Genomic DNA, 16,341 nt, shown 5'->3' with positions numbered 1-16,341 from the left:
ACCTAGATAAAGTGTGAAGAGATGCTGAGCAGGCCACACCAGCAGAGATTTGCAGACTCCCAGCACCATCTATTCCCTTCCTTCCCATCCACCACAGTCCTCACTATCAGCATCTCATCTTTCAACACCTCTCAGTCTCCAGTGCTGGAGCTCCAAATGGTGCTGCCAAAACACCACTCCCTGGTTTTCAAACACTCCATCACCCTCCCTGGGCACAGCCATGTTTTCAGTGTAGGTAACAGCCTCTGCTGTTTTAATTCAGCTAAACAACTTCACTGCAGGCATCCAGGATCCCGATGCTCCTCTGTTAAATGTTGCTCAGTCTTGTACACAACAGAAGTCTAAATCATGGACTGGTTCTCTTCAGACGTGGAAGAAAGTTGATATACACAGGAAATTAAAGCCTTTGCTGTCTCTTTTCTTCCTAATGTTTACCTGGAGCTGAGTGCTCTCTGAGGTTTTCAGGCAACTAAAGTTATTTTCCTCCTGTGCAGGTTTCTTCTGCCTGTCAATGTTGGACATGCACACTGTGTTAGCTTCATCTCTTTGAAGGGCTCTTTGGCACAGAAATGCTGGACATCAGGGTATTGGTAGCACTAACTTGAAGCTTGCACCTTTCTAACCTGAAGCTTGCATCACAGAAGCTGTGAGAATATAGAGTAGATTTTCTTTTCTTAAAATAAAAAAGAGGAGTTTCTCCTTACAGGGAGTACAGGGTGGGGGAAAGAATAAGGGTGTTTAAGTGCCAGGTGACAATGTCCATCACACTGCTCAGTGATGAAGCTATGAAGACAAAAATAGACAGAGTGACCTCATGGCTTTCAGCAGCAATGCCTACGAGACAAAAGAGAGGCTTTAAAAGGCTTGTGGACTGATAGCAAAGAGCTTGGACATCTCAGAGTTTTGGTTCTGCTCCAGGAGGGGACTGCTCTGCTCCTCTCTCATTGCCTCTCTTTCTGTTTATGGGGAGTTGTGAATTAAACGGGCTTTGTGACATGCCCAGTTCTCCAGGTCTGGACTCTACTTTCTCAAGCTTGGATCAGCCTTATGCAGGTACAGATGTCTCTTTTATTTTCTTTTCTTTTTTCTTTCCTTTTCTTTTCTTTTCTTTTCTTTTCTTTTCTTTTCTTTTCTTTTCTTTTCTTTTCTCTCTTCTCTTCTCTTCTCTTCTCTTCTCTTCTCTTCTCTTCTCTTCTCTTCTCTTCTCTTCTCTTCTCTTCTCTTCTCTTCTCTTCTCTCCTCTTCCTTTATTCCTTCTTTCCTTTCATCTCCTTTTTTTTTAGTCTACTCTCCTTACCCTATTCTTTTGCCTATTCTGATTTCATTCCTGCTCTTTACCTTCTACAAGTCATCTTAGGAATATTTCTCTTTCTGTTTTTTCTTAATATGTTGTGGAAGATTGTAACTTGAATAGCATGACCATTTTTCTGTTGGGAGGACTGGTGTAATTAGTTATGTGCTTTAGCCTTTGATGGGGAGAAAAGTAGGAAGAAGAGAAGAGGAAGGTGAGAAGCAGGTCCCAGAGGGCCCTACTTGCCAGCTCCTTCAGAGCACAGGTCAGTTCAGAGCAACTTTCTAGGGAAGTTGTACATGGATCCTAATGCTGAGCCAGGACTACAAGCTGGTGGAGTTAAAGCCAAGACCATCTACTGTTATGTTTTCTCTGACAGTATTTGCTAGCCCAGACTTTAGAGTTGGCACTTCCATGGTACTCTGCTGTCAGAAAGGGCTCTGCAGACATCACTTTGGATGGTGTAGCTCCCTAGCTGTTAGCTCCTGACACTAGAAATCCTCCTGTGAGTCACTCAGGCCAGAGTTTAAATATTCTGCATTTGACTAAGATTCTGTGGTGCTGCTCTTTCTCCTTATAAATTTGGAAGCAAAATACCACCAGGTGAGGTGTAGTAGCTTGTAGCAAGGTTGTTTGTAGCAACTTCCCTTATTTCTTCCATTGTCAACAACCTCTAGAGACACAGGTATGCAGATTTGTAAATGAAGTGGGCAGACCTTCTGGGACGGTAGTTTGTTTCCATCATGGAGAGCAGGTCTTTGAGGGCAAGTCTGTGACGGCCCTGAAGAACACTAAATCTACACAAAAACCTGGACACTACTTCAGCGTTGGTTCAGCAAGGTGGAGTCATTCTGTAAGGAAAGTTTTGCAGAGAGCCTTCACTTTGCAAATGCAAGTACAAATAGTGAGCAATTTCAGCATTGCTTTTCCTGTTTCCAGTTCTGGGTGCAAAGGAGAGGAATGGACTGTGCATCCACGTGAGGTGATCTCAAACCGCAGAAGGCCCCTTGCTGAAATCCCAAAGCAGTAGCATGTGCTATGGAATGGCTGCAAACTTTGAGAGCTTCATGGAAGGATGACTGCTTTGCAAATCAACATTTGATTTTCAGCCTCGGCTGGGAGAGAGAAGCTCTTTCTGCTGTGGTCACACTGATGCAACAACTATCTAGCCTAGAAAGGTTTTGGGAGACTGTATCCCTCAGGAAAACTAGTAAACTTCTTAACAAAGCTCCCTGTGCCCCACTGTAGGTGACTTTGCCACATTAGCAGGTTCCCACTGAATGAATGCTTTGTGATAGAATGATCAGAAGTGGCATCCTGAGAGGACTGAGCAGCTTCCATCATCTCTTGAGCTAATGCCATCCCTCAGCACTGCCTTGCACCTCTCCTCTCCTCTCCTCTCCTCTCCTCTCCTCTCCTCTCCTCTCCTCTCCTCTCCTCTCCTCTCCTCTCCTCTCCTCTCCTCTCCTCTCCTCTCCTCTCCTCTCCTCTCCTCTCCTCTCCTCTCCTCTCCTCTCCTCTCCTCTCCTCTCCTCTCCTCTCCTTTCTCTTCCTTCAGCAGAACATAATTTATTACCTCTTGGGAATGTCAGGGCTGGACAAGATGGTTTTTTTGATAAATTATTAGATGCTTACAGTGGATGGTTGTTTCATCTATACTATGATGCAATGGAAAAGGATGAAATGAAAGACATCACAAATTAGTCTGTGGTTTAGGTATGTGGGGCTTTTCTTCTGTGTAAGGTTAGTGCTGACTTCGCCACTTCAACAGTGATTCAAGGCATGTCTATACTTCCCTTAGGGCAAACAAGTTTTGTTTTACTATTGAATCTTGTTCACCACCTGCTTTCCCTGCACACAGAGGATACAATGTGCCTCCCATGGGCTTTACTGACCACAGAGCAGGTGGAAAATGATTATCCCACACTTTCATGACAGTGTCCCAACAGGTGTTGTCTTTTCCAAGCAAGCCTGTCTGAGTGGATGTCCTTCTGGCCTGACTGATCAGTTGTAGGGATCTGGGATTCTTGCTCAGGAGCAAATACTCTTCTTCCTTGCCAGGCATGGGGCACAGGGAAGGGACTGCAGCAAGGGTGAAATCATGCTTTCTTTGCCTCCTGCAGCGGCAGGGCTGCTGCAGAGCAGCAAACAGCCCTACACACAATGCTGCTGCACAACACTCTGACTGTAGCTGACGTTGCAGGGCTCAGATCAGGAGCAGCCCTGCTGTACCTGCAGAGCACCTCTCCTTTTGCACACATGCAATCCTCTATATGGTAGGATCTCTACAGAAAGCAGGGCTCCACCTTCAGGATGATAAATAAATGGTAAAAATTCCCACAAGCAAGGGCATGCACTGTAAAAAAAACATCAGGAACTCTTGGCCACATGCTTCAGAAATAGGAAATCCCAGGTCTGATGAGGAGACTTAGACCGGCCATCAGAGTGGGAGGAGTTCCTTCCCACACCTGCATCGACTTCTATTGTGTTTGCAGGGAAAGAGAAAACTGCTCCAGAATTTCTGCCAACAGTTTATAAAGACACTATCATCAGCAAAAGTAGGAAAGAAAAAGAAGGGCAGGGGTGTGTTTCCTCCTGTGTGCACTAGAATGCCTAAAGCCATTTCACTTTACACCTTTGCCCACCCAACCTTTTCTGAGCTCTGAGACTGCCTCTTTCTATCTCTTTCAGAGCTCCACCGTCACGAGAGCATCCAGGAGAAGAACGTGAAAGAAGCCAAAACCAAGTGCAGAACCATTGCATCCCTGCTGACAGATGCACCCAACCCCCACTCCAAGGGGGTGCTGATGTTTAAGAAACGCAGGCAGAGGGCTAAGAAGTATACACTGGTAAGCTTCGGCAGTGTTGATGAAGACCGCTCCTACGAGGAGGAAGACGGAGTTTTTCCAACTAGTGAATCTGAATTTGATGAGGAAGGTTTCTCTGATGCCCGAAGCCTAACTAATCACTCAGACTGGGACAACACTTACCTAAACATTGAAAAGTACAAATCTGACTCTGAACAGAAGGAAAAGAAGCAAAAAGGTTTGAGTGAAGCCTCAGGTAAAGGAGCACGATTATTTGAGCAGCAGAGGGAACGGGCTGGGAAGTACATAGTTGAGAAAACTCCAGTGCAGAAGAGCCCAGAGCTTGCCCTAGCTGCCCAGCCAAAGCCGGGCACAGTGAACAGAGATATGCCTGTGCCAGAGAAGGCAGACAACATGCCCCTCAGCATCCACCTGGAAGGTGTGCAAGTGCCCAGCAAGCAACCAGCCACTGTCCCCACTCAGCACCTGACTGCCCCCAGCCCCACTTTCTTCCCGCCTCCCCCAAGCACCCCTGACCCCTTCTCTGCAAGTTCAACAAGCATGTTCAACAGGTCTGCACGGCCCTTTACTCCTGGCTTTTCTGGCCAACGGCCAGCAACATCCTCTGTCATCTTTAGGCCATCTGCACCCAAAAAACCCACTGAAAGTCTGGGTGGACAAAGCACAGTGGTTCCCCCTTTCTCATCTCTGGCTCCAGGAGCACCTGCCAATGCACCAGTGCCAACACAGCGTGGTCCAGTCAGCTCCTCCACATCTCTGTATATTCCTGCACCAGGAAGACCAACATCACCACTGGAGTCACAGCCAAAAGGGGGAGGAAGTGCTCCAGAGATTAAACCTTCTGCCAACACTTCCCGGACATCCACCACCTCTATCTTTCTGTCAACTCCCTCAAAGCCAGGAGGGGATATGGCCTCCACAGCATCCCAGCCACGAGTCCCTGGAACAGCCTCTTCTTCATTGTATATTAGTCCAGCACCATCACAGCACATGAGAAGCAGTTCCCCTGTGCCAAAACAGCCTTCTCCTGCCATCACTCCAGCAATACCACGACCTCCTTCTGAGCCCTTAACCTCCAGGGAGCAGAGGATTGCTGTGCCAGCTCCCCGCACAGGCATCCTGCAGGAGGCTCGCCGACGGGGCAACAAGAAACCCATGTTCAGTAAGATTGAGGAGAAGAAGAAGAATTCGCCCAACCCTGAGCTCCTGTCTCTGGTGCAGAACCTGGATGAGAAGCCAAAAGGTGACCATCCTGGGGCAGGCTTTGAGTCTGGGCCTGAGGAGGATTTCCTCAGCCTCGGTGCTGAGGCCTGCAACTTCCTGCAGTCCTCGGGCCGCAAGTTCAAGACCCCACCTCCAGTGGCTCCCAAGCCTCAGCAAGATTCTGGATTGGTAAATGGGGCCCAGGACATGCCTCAGCTTAAAGGCAAGGGGGCAGAGCTCTTTGCCAAACGCCAGAGCCGCATGGACAAATTTGTGGTGGAAACAACACCAAAGCCAGAGTACCAGCCCAGGACCCCCTCTCCATCCCCTTCTCTACCCTCATGCTGGAAATACTCACCCAACATCCGGGCTCCCCCTCCAATAGCTTACAACCCAATGCATTCCCCTTTCTATCCCCTGGCAGCCAGCAAATCTCAGGCTAGCAAAGCAGAAAGCAAAGTGAAAAAGGCACCTGGCCAGAAATCAGGGATAAAGGTTATTGATTTAATGCGCCACCAGCCCTATCAATTAAAGTCAGCCATGTTCTGTTTTGGGGATCCCCCAAGCTCCAGCACTCAGAATACTCCTGGTCAGCCAACCCTGCAGGCTAGCTCATCCTTCATGGCAGCCAAGCAGGTCCCTGTGAAAATAGCCAAGACCCAGGAGATTCGTCGCTTCTCCACTCCGGCTCCCATGCCAGCCTCAAGCAGCCTGGCACCCACTGTGCTTGTGCCCCGCTCAGCCACCACGCTGGATGAGCCGTTGTGGAGAACAGAAATGGCCTCTTCTGCCCCTGCTACACCGGCACCCTTCCAGGTGGAGCTCAGCCCCTCCCCTAAGCCATATCAGAGCTCTCCAGAGCCTGGACAGGTGGGACCTTCTCCAAACTCAGCCTCTGCCTCTCGGTTTCAGGTGGCCAGGCCCAAATTCTCAGCAGCAAGAACAGGGATGCAGGCCAATGTGTGGAGGCCAAGTTTTGGCCATCACTGAGGCAGGCACCCCTCCCATCCTGTCTGTGGCCCCGCAGAGATAGCGCTTGTTTTGTCTTTCATGTCAGCTCAGTACATTGGGATGAGTGACACAAAATGAAGAAAAAAACCTCAAAAAATTACTGCCTTTCTGCACCACCCCCTTTCCCAGCCTTCCCTTGGTCTCAGATGGGATACTTCATGAAAAGGCTTAGTGGCTGTGGCTACAGCAGGAGGAAGAATGTGAAGAGAGGGCATCCGTGTGGTACACAAAGACTGAGAACTTGTACACAGCAACAAAACACACCTCCAGAGGGGGTGAATGGCAGGGGTTGTCTCACATGGAGACACACAGGAAGCAGTAGTTTTCCTTTTCCAAGGGCTTTGGAGTCACCCCTGAATGGAAGGAAATTAGGAGACAAGAGCTTTCCAGGAAGAAAGGGCGAGAGATGGGTTTATAGGACAGAAGCCCCAGCTTTCCCATTAGACTGCTCTTCTCTGATCCTCCCAATCTGTACACGTTCACTTGTGTGCACACACATGCACACAGCAACACTCAGCAGGGAGTGAAAGGACAAGTGGGGCTTCACCTGGGACATTTCTCCCAGACTTCCCTCTGTGGGGGCATGGGAAAGAAAGCAAGAGAGCAGAGTGAGCAGGGGTGTTTGCCCATGCACATGTGGGCAGTGTGCCCAGCAGCCAAGAGTGGCCGTGTGTGCCTGTTCCTCCAGTCACTAGGGCTGGGGGTAACAGGAGAGTCATCCTAGCTGCTACTAAATACCACTATCAGGTCTGGAAGTAGTTTTCCAAAGAGGGGCTTTGAGGAGACTTGGTGGGGCTATTACCAGCTGTGGGAACTGCAGAAGGAAGTGTCCATTTTTGAGGATACAGAAAGTCAAAGCTAAGCTCAGACAGTGGCACAAAGAAAGGCCCTGCAGCATTAGTTCCACTGAACAGGATATGGATGCTGTAAGTACAAAGGTGGATTGCATGGGAGAAGGTACAGTTGGCTTTAAAAGGAGGCAGGACTGAATATGCATTTGCACATGATCTTTTTGTTTCGTTTAGGATGGATGTGGGGCTAGATTAGAAATGGGTCATGGCATAAAACTTGCTTTGTGATGAGTGGAAAACGGAGGGCCTTTAAAGACATTCTCAGCATAGAAGTGGAGGTCAGGAAAACAGAAAGGCACAAGTAAAACTTCATACTAAATGCCTTAGGTATTCTTGTGGGGCCTATTTGGTAAAAACTGAAGTGCTCTGAGAATCCCAGAGGATCTGCACTCACATATACAGAGCTCAGTTTGCTGGTGATGCTGAGGTATAAACAATACTAGTTACTCCTTGAATGTCCCAGGCTAGCCTCCAGCTTAATCCCTACACTACAGGCATACAGGAAGAAAGCACTGCCTTCCCAAGGAAGAATTTAGCATATTAGTAGGGACTCTGCATGTGTGTGTGCATGTCATCTATACTCTGGTTTACACACCCCCCTGCCATTTACTTTCTGTTTGTGGTCCTCCTTTGCCAGCAGCCACTTTTCCAGCGTGATCCCACAAGTACACCAAGAAAGCATTGCTCCTGAAACATTGGCTCCAAACACAGCAGATGCCCCAGCTGCAGGGAAGGAGATTGCCACCTCTTTCTGGGTCAGGGTTGCCTAGCCTTTAGCTAAACCCTTAGGAATGTGTACAGGAGGCAGAATGAGGATCTCATAGCCCTCTCCCCTTGAGACAAGTCTCCACTTCATTAGGCTGGCTCCTCTCCTTCAAGCAGTAGCCGTTCTCTGACTGGACTGAGCACAAACTTTGGGTATTCAGAAGTGTAGGTTCTGGGGAGAAAAAAAGGCATGCAATTTGGTCTGAAGCAGTCTGTATGCAGTGCAGCTAGTGTTGTTTCACACTAAATCTAAGCCAACCTTCCTCTGCACAGCAGGAGCTAGTGATGTGTAGCTTTTTCATGATAGCTGGGACTCTACTTTCTCTTGGAGGCTCTAAAGTCTTTCTTTATGAGCACCTGGAGATTTTTCACGTGTGCTCTCCCATGAAGAAAAAGAAGGCTGGAGAACCCAGCTCTCATCATGGACAAGCTTGGGAGGGAGAGAATGAGAGTAAAGGAGAAGTAATACACAATTCTGCCTTTGAATCCTTCACACTCTGGCTGGACATTTTTGCAGGCCTGTGTTTGCAGTGCACATTCCTGGGGCCCCTGAAACATATAAAGAGCATGCTGGGGAGAGAGGAGGATGGAACTTACACCTCACTTGGCACACTATCAGCCATGGGAGAGGATTGTAAGAAAAGCCGTGGTAATACCTTGAGTTAATGGACAAAGGTGTGGCTGAGCCAGAAGAGGTGCTGCACCTGGTTGTATGACATAGGAGCAGCCAATCTGAACTGATGAGGAGATTGTTTGTGTCCCTGAAAAGCCCCAGAGAGGATGTCTTAGGAGAAATCATCACCACAGAGTTAATTCAGATCACCGGAATCCACTTAGCTCCAGTGAAGGGGAGCAACCATGCTACAAAACCTCTCAGATGATTGCTTTCTCACTCATCCTGTACTGCATTGCATTGCCAACATTTCTGAAAAAAACCCAGACCTGTGTGCAAACTGAATCTCTGTGACCCCTTCCAAATGTAGAGGGAGGAATCTTCTATTTTATCTAGGAAAGCTGTACGAAGGAAGTCAAGGAGTAGCAGTGCTCCAAAAGCTTTGTCTCTCATCTCCTTGGTGAGTGTTGTCTGTAACTGGCTAGTGATTTAAGCCATTAGCCTTAGACAGGCAAGCTAGCCCAGACTGAAAGCATTACTGAACTCAGGTGTAGAGAGCGGTTGTGTGGACCAGAGAAAGGGTGCTCAACATAATTCTGCAGTCAAGAAATAACCTCAGAAAGTCTGAATCTTACTCCCGTATCCCTTTCCCTCAGGCCCTTAAAGTTAAGTGCTCTCAGGGCATGAAAGTCTCAGGAAATTCATTTTGCCACTGGAAAAATAGAGAAGTCTGGCCTTTGTATGTAAGGGAGATTGCATGGGTTTAGTATTTTGGTGATCCCACTCCAGATTTCTGGGAGACAATGATTTCTGCTGAGGAGTGATTGCCAAACACCATTCAATGTTAGATGTCATGATCCAAGTGAGTGGAATAACTGCATTTGCCCCATCATTTCTGATAATGTAATGGGCAGGAGACAAAAAAAGTTAGGTTTGATTGGAGAAGAAATATTAAATGTAAGAGCAAGGAAAAGAACCAGGAGGCTGGGAATCCTGCATTTTACTTACATCCTTGGTTCAAAGCTATGTTTAGAAGCAAAACCAAAGTAGTTTAATGGATTTCAGCCCCTCACAAACTTTTCTGGATACTATGCTGACACAGGACTTGATCTGCAGAAGCAGAGGGTGTTGCAGATGAAGCCTACAGTGCTCATGGTGTATCCCAAATAAGGCCTGTAGCTGCAAGTAGCATGAGATGAGAAATAATACTGAGATGCATCTGTTAAGTTGTAAGGAAGAAGCCTGAACTTCTGCTGGCTTTAAGCAGCTCTGCTAATGTCTGCTCATGAAAATATTGTGGCTGGCCTGTGAGAAAGGTCACAGGTGAGGTTACAAGGAATACTTTTGAAACATGTAAGCTTGTCTTGAGCCTCCCCAAATGTCTAATTCCTCAGCTGTTGAACAAGCACAGACGTAAACAGTTGTTTGACAAGTTTTAGCTCCCACCTGCTAAGTTATAAGCTGCAGTGGTAGGCCAAACCCCAGTGTTCCCTTGTTAAACATATGAAGATGTCTTCATGGGCTCTGATTTAAAACTGCCTATCATCCCTCCTCTCTAGCATGCTGCAGGCTACATATTGCAGCTATGGCAATTCTGGGGTTTTATCTTTTGCTTCAGAAGTAACAGTCCTTTCCCTCTCAATATATGGGAACACTTACCAGAGATAACCTCAAGATCCTGCAGCACCTGCGAGGAAGCATCTCAGAAGAGACTGGTGTGATGAGGAGTCACTGATCACCAGACATGAGCACAGTGTGAGGCAAGATTGTTCCTCGTAAAGAACATGCTCCCTTTCTGCTATAATATCCAGCACCCCCTACTAGACCCTTTTCCTAGAAGAGACCCATCAGTGCTCTGAAAATGGGAGCCCAGCAGCAGTGCTCTGTCTGGTGAAAGACGTGACCCCAGATGAACAGAGCTGGCATCTTTGTTTATGGAAATACCTTTTTTCCTTTTCTGTTTTGTCTTTTTTTTTTTTCAATTTACAATCACTTTCTATTTGTTTGTGCAGAAAAATAAACTTGTGATATGCACTTTACATGCGGCATTTTGTCACTTTCTTTGTTTGGCACCCAGGAGGAGTTGCTATGTGTACATCACATGCATTTAGCACTACCAACAAACTGCTAAGGACAAGAGAATATAAGGAGTTCAAAAAAGGATGGGATGTCTCAGCAATAAAAACACCTAAGTTGGACTTAAAGCCCCTATACATTAAAAAAGCCCCATGCAAGCAAAAACTTAAGTGAGATCAAAAACTTTGGTACTACAGACTATAAAACACTCACTCACTGACAGGTTGAAGAAATTTGTGGACCAGCCTGAGATGTCCTACCCCATCAATGTCCCTCAGCCTATTCTAACCTAAACCCTACGCTCTGCTTGTAAATCCAGTAGCAGTGGAAGTTGGTCAGCTCTGATAAATCCAAATATAAACTTGCATTGAACAATTCAACTTAATATTAACCAAGATACCAGAAAAACAAGTCAGTCAGAAAATCAAATATATCCCATTGTATTCTCAGGCTCCAAATCTAATCTTAAGATTAACTCCCAATTCATGTTAAAAGTCTACTCAGTTTCTGGGTCCTGAGAGGTTGATTGTGTTCAGTTTAGGACAAATGTTAGCAGGTTGCCTTTTCCAGACATATCTCACCCACAGATAGCAATTCTTAAGCACTGCAAAAGACACTGAGATCAGCTATAGGACTAGACTGCAGGCTCTGGACATGTGTCCAAGTGTAATTTTGTGGATGTTTGTCAGCTTAATTGCAAGGAGGGCTTCCTTATGCAGTGGTCTGGAGGTAGGTTTCAGGACTATTCAGCGTATTTGTGATGGAGGTGTCACCTAAAAACACAGAAAGGGGCAGCAATGTTTGCTGATGCCAAACCTGAGCTTCTGTCCAACCAGAAGCACAGCTCCCAAAGAAGTAAGTATACAGATGCACAGGCTGCAGATTAGGACTGCATCCTGTTTTGCTTAATAAATCTGACATAGTAGGATTATGAGCTACTCCAGATGGTTTGACACATTGCAGGATGATTGCTCTATCCAGGGCTCTTGATTAAATTCCCTGTTAACCTCTACAACCTTCTCAAGTGAGAGTCATTTCCTCTTAGAGCAGATCATGTCAAAAGGAGCCAGACAAGCAGACTCTGAAAGGTGGAACAGGAGCCTGCCAAGCCAAAGGATTACTGAACAGCTATTTAGCAGGCTAGGAATTAACTTGGCCTTCAGTACCCACCTTTGAGAGAAGTTTAAAACCAGAAAATAGTAAGGTGCCTAGGGGAGATATCTACCCCCAAACAATCATACCCGATGGAAGGAGAATGTGCAGCAAAGAGAAGAGCAGGGAGGCATGTGGCATGCAGGAAAGACAAGGCCATTCCCTGACAGTACAGACCTATAGCTTCAACGGCCACTAGATGTTGCCACTGTTCTTCTCTCAGTTAACCTGGGGTTTGGGCATTCGCCTCATGTGGTGCTAAGTCTGGAGGGTTTAAAATCTTAGGAAGTCCTTTCTTCCTAATATATCCTCTTTTGACGTTCACATATGGTGTTGCTCAGTCCCACATACCAGAGGAGAAGGTCAGGCTCATACCAGGGAGTTTTGGCAGCGAGGGGCTTGCTGCAGCTTGGAGGGGATTCCTGGGTGGTAGCATGTGGGTCACGCAGACGAACAGGCTGCCCAGCAAGTAACACACCATGGGAACGGCAGCTATTTCCATATACACTCCAGCTCTGTGGTCAAATGCGACATATTTCTGTCCTAGTCCTATGTCTTACTGTGCATTAAGCCCACTTAGTGGCATGAGAGAGCCTGGCATTTACTGTTTCTCCTATTTTGGTGCTACAAAGTACTGACAAGTGTTCCTGATGTCTGTGTAACTGGAACAGGTTAGAATACATGAAATATTTTACATTAAGAAAAATTATATTTATATAATAATAATTAACAACAACAACAACGAGAAAAAAAGCAACAAAACAAGAGTTTTGCAACTTTTTTTCAGAACAGATTGAATCATGTTGGAATCTACTGTTTATGAATACTTTCAACACACATCAGTCCTGGGCATCAGGGAAAAAGGGGAGCAAGGGCAAGTTTTAATTATCCTTCTTTGAAAAATTAAAATGGTGAAAACTGATGCTGTTTTCCTGACTTCCACATGATCAAAATGTGCTCCAGAGACAGCCCTGCTGATGATGCTTCTCTGAAGTACTGCTATGTCCATCTAGCACAGTGTAATAAGGCAGATTTCATGTGCTGCTCTTGAAATGAGTTTGTAGGCACTGACAACTTTAAGTTAGACCATTTGAAATTAGGTGCACAGGAATGCAGTGCAAAAAGAAATTAATTTTGAAGATACATGTCAGAGAAGGCAAAGCTTTGTTTAGGCTGTTTAACAAAGGCCACTTAAACAAAGGGTATATTTGGAAAGAGGGAGGTGGTCACAGTGAGATACAGACAGTTTCTTGCATGATTATAAACTCCCTGAAGTGCTGAAATGTCCTACAGGCATTAATGAAAAGTCCATGTAGTTAAGCAAGGATTAAATTTAGCCACCAAACCTCACCACACTCCAGGTAAACCCTTCCACCCTAACCAAAACTAAACCAGCTCATCAAGCACAGCTTGTAGTAATTTAGAACCCTTAGCATTGACTAGCATGAGTGGGTAAGATAAGAGTAAGATAACTGACATCTTCTTCTCTATGCTGAGTTCATTGCATTATTTATGGCAGGGCTAGCAGGTTGGTACAATATTGCCAGTGCAAAAAGCCATTGAAGTGCTGAACCTGGCACCATGGCAGGACACAAGTGAAGTCTCTGCTAGACCCAAAACTGACATTTCTAAACTCATGAACTAGACGTTCCTGTGTCTCAGGAGAAACTGTGTATAGAAAGGAGAAAGGAACAGGATTTAGCTCTCAGTGGTAACTGAAAATAAAGACATATAATTTTATTTGAAGGTAGAATAGGAGGTAATAATCTCAGTTTAAGGTGTGTCTTGGTGCTTTAAGTGTCAGACACGAGAGTACTTTATACAAATCACCCTAGAAATCCTGGTGCCATACTAAGAGGTTCAAGGCTCAGCCTCTGTTCAGTTCCTTCCAGATACACTCTGAGGTCCCATGTCTCACCTGGTATATGTATACTTCTCACATGAGACCTTGACTAGGCATACAAATGCTTTATTACCATCAGATCATGGTTCCCATCACTCCTTAAAGCTGTACTTCAGGGTCCTTGGCCTTGCCCCTACCCCTGCTTGCCTCTTGCCCTTTGGGCTGGGGATTCACAGCAGACTCTTGTCTCCTGGAGATGGCTCACCCTGAACTGCTGTGAGTGCCTTGCTCCTGGTCCTAATTGCAGGGCATGCCTGGTCATAGCCTGATTGAGATCCTCACACACTATGCTAGACATGCCTTCTCTTCATCTTGCTATTGCTTTTCCCTAGTCTCTCTTGAGTTTTATAAGAGGCATCACATCTGTTTCCTGCTCACTTCCAATGACCAGCACTTCCAATTACCATGGGGCACGCTGCTCCCTTCCAGCCTGCTCAGCTTCTCTCTCTCTGCAGCTGCCTGGGGTGGGAGGAAGCAGAAAAGCACCAGATCATGTGACAGGGAAGAGCAACCACATACTTCCCTGCTACATCATGTTTTGGAGCTACACCATGCCTCAAAATCCATCAGGTTTCCACATGGTATCCAGCTGGCACAAACTGTTCCCCTAAGGTGTAATTTGTGCTCAGGAAGGCTGATGACTGGAGAAATAAAACAACAGCTACAAAGTGGTCTGAAAACACCTGTTGGAAGCAGGCAGAGAGGAGGTAGAGTTTAGCATCAGTCTAGTTACTGCAAAAAGGTGCCATATAATAGTAGCTGCATTTCTCAACTTCTCACCCGATGATATAAATCACATTAATTTCTCAGATGATTATCAAAATTGAGCTAGAAATTTCTTAAATTTAGACATAACTCTACCTCATGCCTTTGGGAAAGGAGAGGCAAAGAGCTCTGATTTTAAGCAATAAAGCAGCACATTGTGTTTCTTCTCACTATGCCCCTCCATATGCCACCACCTTGTGGCACGCAGTGTCTCCCTTGATGAATAGTGTTTAGAACACAGGGAATTTGACTAGGAGAGCGCATCTCAAGGAGCACAACTGGATGCCACAGCAGACACTGGGCACTCTGGCCAAATGTCAAGCACGGTGCTAAACCAATCCAGGAGAATTAACATGGTGAGAAAAATACTCCTCCTTGTACAATCTGCAGTGAGCAGGACTTGGCAACACCAAGAGACCCACTCCTCTGTGGCCACCTGCACTTGTGCAGAGTGGGTGTGATGTGTGTTCAGATGGTCAGCTGTGATAGTAACATTTGACACCCTCCATCTTTGTGCAGATGTAAATGCCTTCACCAGGCATGAAGCTCTGTGTTGGTACCCAGAGCAGGCAGTGGGTGTTTACAGTTTAATTGTGCTTATTTTACACTGGCACTGCTCCAGGGATTTGCTCCTGAATCACCAGCATGGGAGTGTGAGGGCAGGATCCAGGCTGGACGTCACTCTGAGGTATCATCCCAGCTCAGAGAAGGATGAAGTGCTCTTTTGGGTAGTGGAGAGCTTATGTCATGCTGTTCCAGCAGATATGAATGAGAGAGAATCAGAGCTGTGAAACAGGCACAGTGCAAGGTATACATAGTGGTTATATGGATGCAAGAGCAAGATGGGGAACTTTAGGCCAGGAGAATGCCATATGTGCCCTAACTCCAAGCAGGACATAACGACTGTTTATTGCCCATAGGAATGTTACAGCAGTCTTCTACAGGACCTTCCTAACAGTACTGGGGATAAACACTTAGCGCTTTCAACCCAGTTATCACACTGGAAAGTTTTACATGCCTTTGGAGCAGGAAAAAACAACAGCAAAGTCTAGGGGAAAAGGAAAGTGGCTGTCTCCTGATGTTTCTTTATATCAACTTTGCTTGCAATTCTCTGTGCAGATGATTTTCTACTATAATCACAACCATGTTTTGGTTTTTTTCCCCCTCACTAGACTAGAGTCTAGGATTATTCAATGGGCTACTTGATTTTGATCCAATAGGGATCCAGTCTTCCAATGTAAAATAGAAAGAAAATGTTTTCTGGAGGATTTTTGCATTATTCGGAAGCTGAAAGGTATGTGCATCTTTGAGTACTCCAGTAAAATGAGATGTTTCCTTCATCCTAAAACCAGAACCCAACTGGGTAAGCAGGAAAAAGAGGAAGAATTGCCTCATAATGAACAGGAGTTAAGGGGAGTCATTTGCATGTACAAAGCTGCACCAAATGCAGGCTATCAACCCTATTTCTGTCATTAATCAGGAAATCAATTTCCTTGCTCTTTGATTCAGTTGGGTTTCCCATACATATAAAATAGCTACTTCTTAGAATTCTGTAAATAGCCTTCTAGACTTTGTGGGTTTTCCTACTACTCCTTGTTTCATGCATACCGTTATTTCACTTCTGTATTTTCTGATGCATTTTAGGAAATATGTATGACAGCCTAGAGGACACTGGGATGAATGATTAAGAAGGGGCAGAAGGAGAGTGTAAAACAGAGCAAGACCCATGATAGCTTTTGAGGCATTACTGACAAACAGGATATTGAGAAGGTTTTATGAATTCCATCAAAAAGCAATAGGAGGAGGAAGAGGAACTGCATGTTTATTTGAACAAAGAGGAGGAAGAAGTGAGCTGCCTATGGAGTGCCTGGTCTTCCTGGACA

The 16,341-nt window shown here is 45.9% G+C and overlaps 1 protein-coding gene across 1 annotated transcript in view; it reads left to right on the top strand.

The window, feature by feature from the left end:
• SYNPO2L (synaptopodin 2 like) overlaps positions 1 to 6,420 on the top strand; it is a 32,306-nt gene extending 25,886 nt beyond the window's left edge. The window contains exon 4 of the mRNA XM_032116850.1: positions 3,983 to 6,420. Coding sequence (XP_031972741.1) covers positions 3,983 to 6,312 — 2,330 coding nt within the window. The 3' untranslated portion in view covers positions 6,313 to 6,420. The remainder of the gene's footprint in view (positions 1 to 3,982) is intronic.
• The last annotated feature ends 9,921 nt before the right edge of the window (positions 6,421 to 16,341 follow it).

This window comes from Corvus moneduloides, chromosome 8 (assembly GCF_009650955.1).
Source record: "Corvus moneduloides isolate bCorMon1 chromosome 8, bCorMon1.pri, whole genome shotgun sequence".
Taxonomy (NCBI): Eukaryota; Metazoa; Chordata; class Aves; order Passeriformes; family Corvidae; genus Corvus; species Corvus moneduloides.
The sequence above is the reverse complement of the archived record's forward strand: the minus strand, read 5'-3'. Positions and strand labels throughout refer to the sequence as shown.